At 47.9% G+C, this 10,416-nt stretch overlaps 1 protein-coding gene across 1 annotated transcript in view; it reads right to left on the reverse strand.

Moving 5' to 3' along the window:
• Nucleotides 1-10,174, reverse strand: part of CADPS (Ca++-dependent secretion activator) — a gene marked incomplete at its 3' end in the record, with an annotated part of 66,148 nt that extends 55,974 nt beyond the window's left edge. Inside the window, exons 1-3 of the mRNA XM_009578214.1 lie at nucleotides 10,120-10,174; nucleotides 9,375-9,511; nucleotides 3,983-4,170 (exon numbers count right to left, since the gene is read on the reverse strand). Of these exons, the coding sequence (XP_009576509.1) occupies nucleotides 3,983-4,170; nucleotides 9,375-9,511; nucleotides 10,120-10,174 (380 nt within the window). The remainder of the gene's footprint in view (nucleotides 1-3,982; nucleotides 4,171-9,374; nucleotides 9,512-10,119) is intronic.
• Between the last annotated feature and the right edge of the window lie 242 nt (nucleotides 10,175-10,416).

A 10,416-nucleotide genomic window follows, 5' to 3' on the forward strand; every position in this document is an offset into this window, starting at 1 on the left:
GGCGAGGCTCCTAACACATCACTTCTCCGCGTGTCAAACGAGGCCAGCAGTACTGCCATAGCCCTCCAATGTGAGGACAGTGACAAAAATGGAAACAGAAGGCAGGGAAAGGCCTGGGTGATCATGTAAAACCTTTCATAATTTTACCCAAAATCATGATGTCGTCTTAAAACCGTTCCTGCTTCTTGCCTTCACTATTTTTTGGAGGGCTGTCGATAAAGGAAAGTGACAGCCTCCACACTGTGGTGGTGGTACCAAAAGCAAACAGACATCAATAAACACACAGCGTGTGTTGTCGGATGCCTGAATAACGCTATGCCTTTCTTACCTGTCACATAGGCAAATACATCAGAAATCACATCATCTTTCATAATGGCAGGACTTTACAAAAGGCATCCAGTAATACCTGGTGGACAAAACCCTGTTATCAACTCACTAGTGACCGCAACAGCGAAAAAGCCTTGTACTCCTCAGTATTAATGACGAGCAAGTACCTGGGTAACAGCAAACCGTGCGGATATTCAGCGGTCTTTGCCTCTTGCTGGTCCCTGCCTTTCCGACAGCCTGCACCTTACATATTCAGGTGTCTGCAGGAGGTAAAACTTAGGACAAGCAATTTACATTTAACTCCATTTTTACGTGGAAAAGGATGAAATTTACAGAAAAATTAAGGGGACTGATATGCAAATAGCTGTGATTTACAGCCTTCTTTTTGAGAGACTATGTCAGGCTTTCAGAGGTCTGAATAAGCTACATGAGCCCGAAGGAGGGCGGGAGAACCAAACCCTGACATATAAAGCAACAGGGCTCCAAAATATCCCCCAAATCACATTTTGACCATTTCACCTGCTGCGGCCGCAGGGTCAGCTCCAAGCTGGAGGTGCATTTCCACCAGCAGCCGTCCTGCTCCCGTCCTGGCTGCGGTGCGGCGGCCGTGCCACCGAGGCGGGAGCCGGACAGGCGCGGAGGCATCGTCCCCGCGCTGACGCCTGTCATCCTGTCAGCCTTGACCTTCAGGCTGTCCTCAGCACCCGCACCGCAGCCCGCCTGCACTTCCCCGCTGACTGCGAGCGACTGTTGTCTCGCTGCCTGACCTTACACAAACACGATACAAACAGACAGCCCACCTCAGCTCCATCACTGTCTGCTGCTAATACAGGAGATTGATAGCCACATGAAATTATCTCCCTGCTCGACCTTCATTACTGGGTGGCATATTCTGACTGACAGCCAACCTCATTCTGGAGAAAGCTAAACCACCCATTTGGGTTTTTTTTACTGTCTAAAAGTGAAGGAACTTCCTTTTACAAAGAAAAACAACACTTTCTCAGATTCGACAGAAAAAGAAGCCTTTGTTAAACAGAAAGATGTCTCATAACTTGAATCTTTCCCAGACCACCACGCATACCGATAACAACGCAATGCACGCCGCAAGGCTACTAGAAGATGCTCCGTCGGATGCTGTGCCAGGACCCGGGGACGGCGGGCTGCCACCTCTACAAATTTTACACAGAAAGTTTTCAGCTCTGCCATGAGCTATAGGGTTCCTGGGGAGAGCACGGCCGGCCCTAAGGCAACGAGCAACGTATGGTCGTGGTAGGTGGGAGGAAGGGACGTAGCTAAAGCGAACCCAGCTCTACATGTCGCAACTGCTGGTAAGGACTGCATGGGGAAATACTGGCTTTCTGTCACGCTCTGCCAGCATTGCAAATGCACGATGCATGTGGCCTAAGCAGCTTTCAGAAAAGAAATTGTGACCCTTCCGCTCAGATATTCAGATTTCTAATAGTAGACATGAAAGATACAGAGTCACGTTTTCTCTCAGATCCCCTGCGGTCCCTTTTTGTGACCTCCCGACAGCAGAGGCCAGAAACCGCACGCCACAGTCTCTGTACCAAACTCCTCCAGCTCCCGGGCGTCAGGCAGAGCCTGCCCTGGTGAGAAAGTGCAATGCCGCAGCCTTGCAGCTCCCGTGATCCCCAGGCAACAGAGACGGCAGCGACCAAGGAGGAATATGAACCTTCATCCTCCTCATGTGAAGTCAACCATCAGCTAAAGACAGCCAAGTCACAGCAAAATATCTCGTTCCTTTCTTGGAATATTTTAAATGAATTACTCCACCAGCCTGTCCACGGCCGAGTTGCCCATTTGGCAGCGCCCAGCGGTCTCCCGGCGAGGTGCGGCAGCCACAGGCAGCCCTGGGCAGCTGTACAGGCACAGGACTGGGGTCTACACATTGCACAGGTTTTAAAGCAAAACATTTTCCTCAGCCCACAACTCTCCAGCCCCGCGGGGAGGGAATGGTGAGGTGTCAGCATGGCCAGTACTGTCAGCTCTTGCCACTGGCCCCAACGAAGAGGAGGCTCCGGCTCCGGCTCCGCTGGACCCTGTGAAGATATACATGGGGTAGCGGTGACCTGCATCCATCCTCCTCTCCATTATGGGCCAAACAGGCTTTGAGCCAGGTCCTGTCCCCAAAAAAGCCTCCTGCCGGGATGAGCCCTGCCTATGGAAGAGGGGTGACGGGGGCAGGCACTTTCCCCTGTCCAGCCTCAACCCCTACATGCTGTGTCAGCCATCTCCTAAACACGCACCTAAAAAACTCAATGCCCTGACCCCCTACGGGACTTGGGTGCCCAAATGCCATCCAGCTCCCAGGAGAGTGCACGACCCGAATGCCGGTGCCGCAGGGACCCAAAACTGCCCAGTGTGCTCAGTGACCGAGGAGCCCGGTGCCCTCTCCAACACACTTCTGTGCACTGCACGCTTTTGCTTACCTTTTTGGCTCTGGATTCGGCTGGGATTTGGATTCTTTCCTTTTTTTGGACTCCTTTTTGGAATCCTTTTTTGTTTCCGCTTCAGCGGCAGAGGCATGAGACACTTTGCCCCCCTCGCCGTCTGCACTTGGCTGTGACCCACCAAGTAATTCTGCCATGTGTTGGCTTTGGGGAGTGATTGAAACGCAGGGGGCAAGGCCAGCAGCAAAAGTGAAAGAAACAAGAAGAAAACATGAAAAAACTCAAAATAAAACAAAAGGGAACGAAACTGAAAGCAAACAACTGAAATCAAATAACAATTGGCAGAGAAGGAATGAACGAGCAAAAGAAAGTCAGAACTAAAAAAGAAACTAAAGAAGCAAAAACTCGGTTTCCATGACAAGATGTATGAAAGTAACTGCGAAAGCAAGCAGCAGCCTTGCAACGTGAAACCTGGGCAATGTGTGCCATAATTCGGGATGGTATTTACCAGAGGGTTTATGAAAACACATAATTATTTTATAACATTCCTTTCTTCAGCAGCATATGCAGGATAGAGAGCAATATCTCAAAGTATGTAATGCAACTTAACAGAAAAAAAGCAGAAAAAGAAGCTGCAATAGGTGCTACAGCTGTCAACAAAATAAATAGAAAAGGAAAAAGCACAGCTCCAGTTCCTCCCACCAAAGATTTGCCACATTTGAGAGAAAGGAATGGGCTACTTCTGAAATTGAAATTGCTTTGCAACAAAGCAAGATAAAATTTTCAGTTATGCCTAAGCAATTTCTGAACTGACGTCACACACACTTTAAATGGGTGCCCGAGGGCTTAAAGCCCTTCTGAACGCTGAAGTTTGATACTGCTGCAACTTGTCAGATCCTCTCGCACAGCAATTAAATCAGCACAGTGTATCATTTACTTCTATTTATTCAACCCGTGACAGTCACATGTGCTTCAACTCTAGCTTGTCCAGAAGTGCATCTAGCTGGTGCCTGGGTAAGAAAGTTAAAACCGCTCATTTCTGGATCCTCTACGTGCATTTTTATTGCTTACATTAAACAAGCAACGAAACAAACAAATAAACCGACTATGCCACTAGAAGCGCTGCTGCCAAACATCCACTGTGAAAACAAATTGGGGACTGTTGTGCATTATCCAAGGAAACCTATATTTGACAAAGTCATCCCTTGCTGGCAGGGAGCTGCTAGCCGAGAAGAATTCCTTACCTGTTGCCATGAACATGTGATGCACAAAAGGCAAAGCTGTAGTGAAGTAAGGTGGGGTCAATCATAGCTCCGTTTTCTGCGCGCTCTAGCAAATCTCTGAGGTAGCAGAGATGTCTGTGACAGCCTCTCACTCCATTACGTGCACAATACTCATCTAGCACAAAGACCTGGCCAGGACTAAACCAGCCCTGTTTAGAAATAGAGAGACTTGATTTTAAATATAAGTTATTAAATACAAAGGCTATCAGATTTGGAGGTGTAGTGGACAACTGTTCTAATGAAAGAAATACAAACCTAAGGCTACGTTAAGGAAAAAGGAGAGAGGTCATTCTTAAACAATACAGTCTGTATATCATCACCCAAACACAGCATATACTCAGTGCAACTGTTAATAAAAACATATTATGCTACCATTAAAGGGAAATGTAAATTAAAATGCTGAAAAGTTAGGCCAGTTCATGTCACTGCCTAGCAAAAAAAGAAAAAAAAGAAAAAAAACAAAAGACTTACACCTTTGAGAGATGACAAAGGTTTGGTTATTTAAACAGCGTGAAACAGTAATCTCATTTCGGGGATGGGACTGTACATTCGGCCAGGAGTAAGACGACTGATCTGGGGGAGAGCATGGAGGATTACACTGAATAACGACTTCTCTTGCATCTGGCAGGCAGGAACGTCCTGCAGACGGAGGAAGGCAGCTCCGCAGGATCAGAGGGGGACGTTTCCCATTGTCCTGATTGCGTACCGCTGGCGACGCGCTCTGCCATCGCCCACGTCCTCGGCATCGAAGCAAAGGGAAGCTCTGCTCACAAGCAGGGTTTCTTTACACATCCAGAAACCTCAGACTATTTCTGTCTGTCAGTCCTGAGGGCCTGGTGACACACGGCTTGCGGTGCAACGTCCGTGCTCCCGAGAAGGACGCCCTTCCCCACGAGGGAATGGCTCCGGCGAATGTCCCGGGACAGCCGAAGCGGAGCGCGCCTCTGCCTTCGGGGAAGGCGCTAGCGAGAACAAGAATATTCTTGTAGATTGCTTTTCAAAATGCTGCAAAACCATCAATATTTACATGGAAATTTGGGTGCTAAACAATTGCTAAGACGCAGCTCTGGAATGCATCAAGCTGCAAAATCTTTCATCGTTTAATTGAAAAGTTCCTGCAGCGGGCGGGAGAGTAGTTGAGGCAGAGCACTGCCCCTATAGGCAACTTCTTTGCCACCCCATCTGTTACCCCAAATGCTACATCTTAGAAACAACACTGCTGTGAAAGATTAAAATATATTTTCTACCACTCAGATGACACCAAATCTTTTCTAGATGCCAAAATAGCTGCTTTGAAAAGAGTTGAAGAAATATCAATTAAGAGCTCAAAGACATAGAGAAGGATTTGCTCATCCTTATTGGGCCAACTCCAAAACAGATTGAGAAAAGAATTAAAATAATGAGGGGAAAATGATAGATATAGGGAGTAGCTACAGTGCTGGGATCACTAGAAGTGCACATTTCAAAATGAAGCCACAGAACAATGCAGATGGGACGGCACTCTGGAAGGCTATTTTTTGGGAGGGGTATATTTGCCTTCACGGCTTTTAACGGTATTTTTGTTTGCTTTTTGGTTGGTGGTATTATGCTTGATTCTGGATTTCTTTACGTTGCCTATTTGTTACATCCTTGGACTGCCTCTTCACCTTGCCTCTCTTCACACAAGTCTTTGGCGATCAGGCATGATAAAAATATAGAAATGCTGTAACCGTTCTGCGACAGAAAGATGTGCACATTCGGTTACTGGGGTAGAAATGCAGTTGAAATTGTTATATTCACCTAATACATACAAAGAACTCAGTCCAGTGAAATCTTGGCCCTACTGACACCATCAGGAAGGCTGGCACTAATTTCACTGGAGCCAGGTATCAAGCCGAGTGTTTGGGGTGAGAGAAGCAGGAGACCGGACCCAGCGATCCAGCGCACCCCACATTGCTCCCCTGCACCGGGCTCTGAGAAGTGCTGGTCCTCAGGCGGACAGAAGGGATGGGGGCAACCACTCAAGATCGCTGCCACGGCTCACTGAGGGAAAGCCTGAGCAGAAGCTCAGAGGTTCAGTGGTGAGCCTCATCCCACGATACCTCATGAGAACACGGGTAAGCAGACTACGGGTGGAGAGATCCAGAGCCCAGGAGGACCAAGTGGTCTCCTTCTGCACAGCAGAGGTATGAAACAAAAATCCTGCTGTTGAACGGGGCTCCAAAGGAGCAGTAAATGCTGCTCCCCACAGCCCCAGAAAAAAAATCTAAGGTTTGATGAAAGGCAGTATTCGGACAAATCCCCCACGTCTTCAGGCAGATCCTGGCTCTTGATTAAGATTTGCCCAGTGCAACCAGCTGACAACCAGTCAGTCTGGCAAACGCAGCTGATAGCGGTGACACATTGGGCGTCTCACCACAACGCAGCTAGGTGTAGCTCAGTTTGGTCTCCCAGATGGTCTTCAACGGCATGAGGAAACCTAGAGGGGACATTGGAAAAAGGCCATAGAGCACAGGGAGCTCAACTGACCGTGTTCAACAAGCTGAACTGCATCAAGAAGGGGACACGTGGGCACCAGTGGGGAGTGCAACTGGAGCTTTGAAACTGGGTAAAGCAAGGCTTGGTCAGGGTTGGTGAATCACTAGCAATATTTCTAATGGTAAACGCAGCTTTTGCGAAAACCAGGGTTTTTGAGGGAAAATTTTCACTTTTCAGTGAATTTTCTCATCTACCTTTGGTAAAACAAAACCTTTTCATCTGACTCCTTCACATCATCTCAGCTAAGCTGGACACTCTGGAAGACCACCCTTCCAGGGGTGTGTTGTACTATGTGAATCCCACAAATGCTGAATCATGGGAAACACAGCTCCAGCAGGGACCCAGCTGCATGAGCCGGATGCCGACAGTAGGTTGGGAAGTCTTGGGAAGAGTTGAAGGGCAGTCTCAGAAACAGCACACATGTCCAAGCAGAAAGGAATGAAGACCCACGCATTGTGTGGGGTCCATACTAAGCTGGAAGAGCTGCATACTCTTCCCAACAGTCCAGGAAGAGCTGTGAATGCAACCGTGCTACCAGTTTGTGGACGATGGGCACGAGCCCTCAGCAAGTGATGCAGACAACGCTCTTCCCCTTCCCCATCACAGTGCTCTCTGCCAGCAAACATCACTTCTGCCATAGCTGAGATTAGTCAGCCAGCCTGTTTGTTTTCATAGGGATGCCTGGCTCAGCCAGCGAGTGGGCTCGCAATAACGTTTAACCTGGTTCCACGGAAAGGAGGCAACGCTGAGTTATCCTCTGTGTCTGGGTAAGTCTTCCCTGGGACCTCCACGTCCATGTTTGAAAACAAGAAGAGGTGTGATGAGGCAAAACTCCACGGGACCTTGCATGGGAATGTCCTGTAGGGAGAATAACAATTGCCCAGCGGCACACAGAGCGGACAGACCAGGCTTACCACAGGCTCACAGCTCCTCCGGGCAAGCTAGCGCAGTGGTATCACCAACATCCCAAAGACGTAGCAAGAGCAATGGGAGCTCTTTGCAGTTGAACTCAAATTTTGAGGTCAGTCTGTTTTTCTTACGCCATAATCAGGACAAAACCATAGTAAAGTAAGTAAAGAAGCATGTGAAATCCAAGCGTAGGTGAACACAGGCCATTATTCTCTTCTTTATAACACTCTGCAACGGGTGATTTGAAAGAAGATGGTTAATTGGTGATGCTCCGCTCCGAAGAGGCACAAGTCTTGGTGCTGAGGGGAGCTCCACCACTCCGGTAGCTTCTAGCAAGGGCCTAAACATCTCGATAACAAGCAGAAGTGTGGCTGGTGGGCTTCTTGAAGAGAAACATTGTTAATCATTTTCAGTGATGGCCTTGCACCTCTCCATGAATTTAATTCAACGGCCACAGCTCTCTCACCAGGCCCGAGACTGCACAGAGACAAACCAGCTGCAAGCCAACCTGTCAGACATGCATGGATGGGGATGGTCTTCCTAGGGTCAGCCATGCGTGGGGAGCAGAAGCTGCATGCCAAATTCACTGCTTGCCGGAGCAAAGACCTCGATGGAACCAGTGAGAAACCTGCTGCAGGTCTGACAATGCTCCCACCAAGCCTACATGTACCACTTGGGTATCTGCGGGTAAAGTGCACGCTGCAGCCTTCCCCCACCCCATCCTTACCTCAGGGGACATCCACAACTGTTCCTCCTAGCCCTGCCTCTCATCAGGAAGGTGACAACTACCGCTAATGGCATTTACTGGATCTTAGCCTTTCTGAGGAGATCAGCCCTTGCGTGCGGTGCAAGGAGCAGAGCAGGTGAGAGGAGCACCATGGTGGAGGAGGACGTGGAGGACAGGATTTGAGACTGACAGCCTTACTGCCAACTGCTCGGTTGTGTTCCCAGGTTGCTGCTTTTAACAGCAAGCCACTCAAGACTCCCAGCTCCGGGGACGGCACAGCTGACAAAAGGTGAAGGCTATCGGCACAGGGTGGTCCTTCTGCTGAAGACACAGACCCCAGTGTGGAGGTTTCTGTGCAACACAAGGAGGGTGGCAGGTCAGGATCTGTCCCGTGCCATGTTCAGGGCAGGATCGGTATTTCAGGCCCCTCTAGAAAGGCTTCATCCTGTTGTTTTCTCAAAACCTAAGAGCCTCTTCATCCTCCCCATCGAAACAGCTAAAAACTAATTGTTCAAGTTGTATTGTTAAAGGTTATTTGTCATTTAAATCCTCACAATACCCAAGAGCCCCCCAGCACTGCACCCCAGCCAAAGGCTACAAGCTGTCCTGGAGCATCTCAGTGCCACTGCCCTATAGACCATGTTACACAGCGGTGGGCTGAGAGCTGCAACCTGTGCTCATGAGAATAATCAGGATGGGCATGCGACTACGTGAGCGTGGACAGACTGCAGCATCATTGCAGTTATCCACCTAGTCCCATCTGTTACCTGCTTGGGTTCCCTGCTCATAAAGAGACACAAAAGCTGGGCCACAGTTATTCCTGGTGGGGCTCCATTGACATGGGAAGTGGTACCAGCCCATCATCTTTCCCCTGTTCTTTCATCCAGAAGACTCTGGAAGGCAGTGTGGAAGGCTGCAAAACACTGCTCTCTACTTCACATCCCCACACTGGTGTTTGTCTTTGCAGGAAGAAACATTTTAAGCATTGCAAACAGAAATGGTAAAGACAGTGCAACTGGAGAAGAACAGCAGTCAGTTCACTGCAGGTAGCCTCTCAAAAGAAAATACCTCTGGGCCAAATTCAAACCTGGTGTAAACAGAAGTCAATCTTCCAGCAACAGGGGGATTAGCCCCGACTCGCACTAGCTTTGACTTTGCTGCTTGATGTTTATATCACTAGAGACCAAAGAATATACTTGCCAGACAAGAATAGGAATCATTAAGTCTGTGGTCCAAAGTGAGGCGCTGAACCATCTCAAAGAGTGAAGCGTGGTCAAAGTTACAGGGATTGGAAGAGATAAATTCATCCATGCCATGCTTTTGAGCTCTATCTGCATCTGTTCATTTATACATATAGAGAAAGACACCATTTAGAGAGATATAAGACATTTTAGCTGACAAATACAACAGAAAAAATATACAGTATGAAGCACGAAAGCTAAATATCTCCTCTTCCTACGTTGCCATTAACTTTTCTCTTTGCAGGCTATACAGTACAGTTTTCACCTCCCATTGTCAACTTGCATCAGTTATGGACTATCTTATTGCATTTAGGCAAAAGATTTTCAAATTAACATCTTGTCAACTGCTCGTTATAGTGCATTTATTCTGTACTTAAAACCAGAACACAAACCCAAGAACTTATTCTGTATCTTACAATACGCTAGGAGTTAACAGAATTTTGGCTCACATAAGTAAATTAGCTCCTATTTAGATAGTTGCGGTTAATTATAATAGATTCTGCCATTCTAACAAAGTTACAGCTGTAGCATTTTTCTCTGCATTTACTAGGTTTTCTAGGTATCAAACCAGTTACGTTGCTCTTTATCCAAACGCCAATGTTTGTCTCCCCGCGGCAATTTTTTTCCTAATGGCAACTTTAAATGCTACCTCACTGAAATAAAAAGATGCTCTTTTAAGCATTGCTAAGAAGTTAAATTGATACGTAGTTTGTTGTCACTGAGGCAGTAACCCGATAGTGCACCGGAGCTGCCAGTCATCCCGACGGAGGGGCTGAATTTCCCCTGCCTGGATTACAAGCTGCCATTTTTGGGTGAATTAACAGCCTCAACGTATTCACACTTCTCTGCTTTGGGTGACGTTTATGGGCACTAACTCCTAGGGGCTAATTAATTAATCTCAACATGGTTAACTAAAAATACACCGAATTCAGCAGTTAAAATGAAGCCGCCAAGCCGGCCTGGGTGCGGCCAGCCGGGACCCCGCTGGGAGCAGGCTTTGT

Source organism: Fulmarus glacialis, unplaced genomic scaffold (assembly GCF_000690835.1).
Source record: "Fulmarus glacialis isolate BGI_N327 unplaced genomic scaffold, ASM69083v1 scaffold6575, whole genome shotgun sequence".
NCBI lineage: Eukaryota > Metazoa > Chordata > Aves > Procellariiformes > Procellariidae > Fulmarus > Fulmarus glacialis.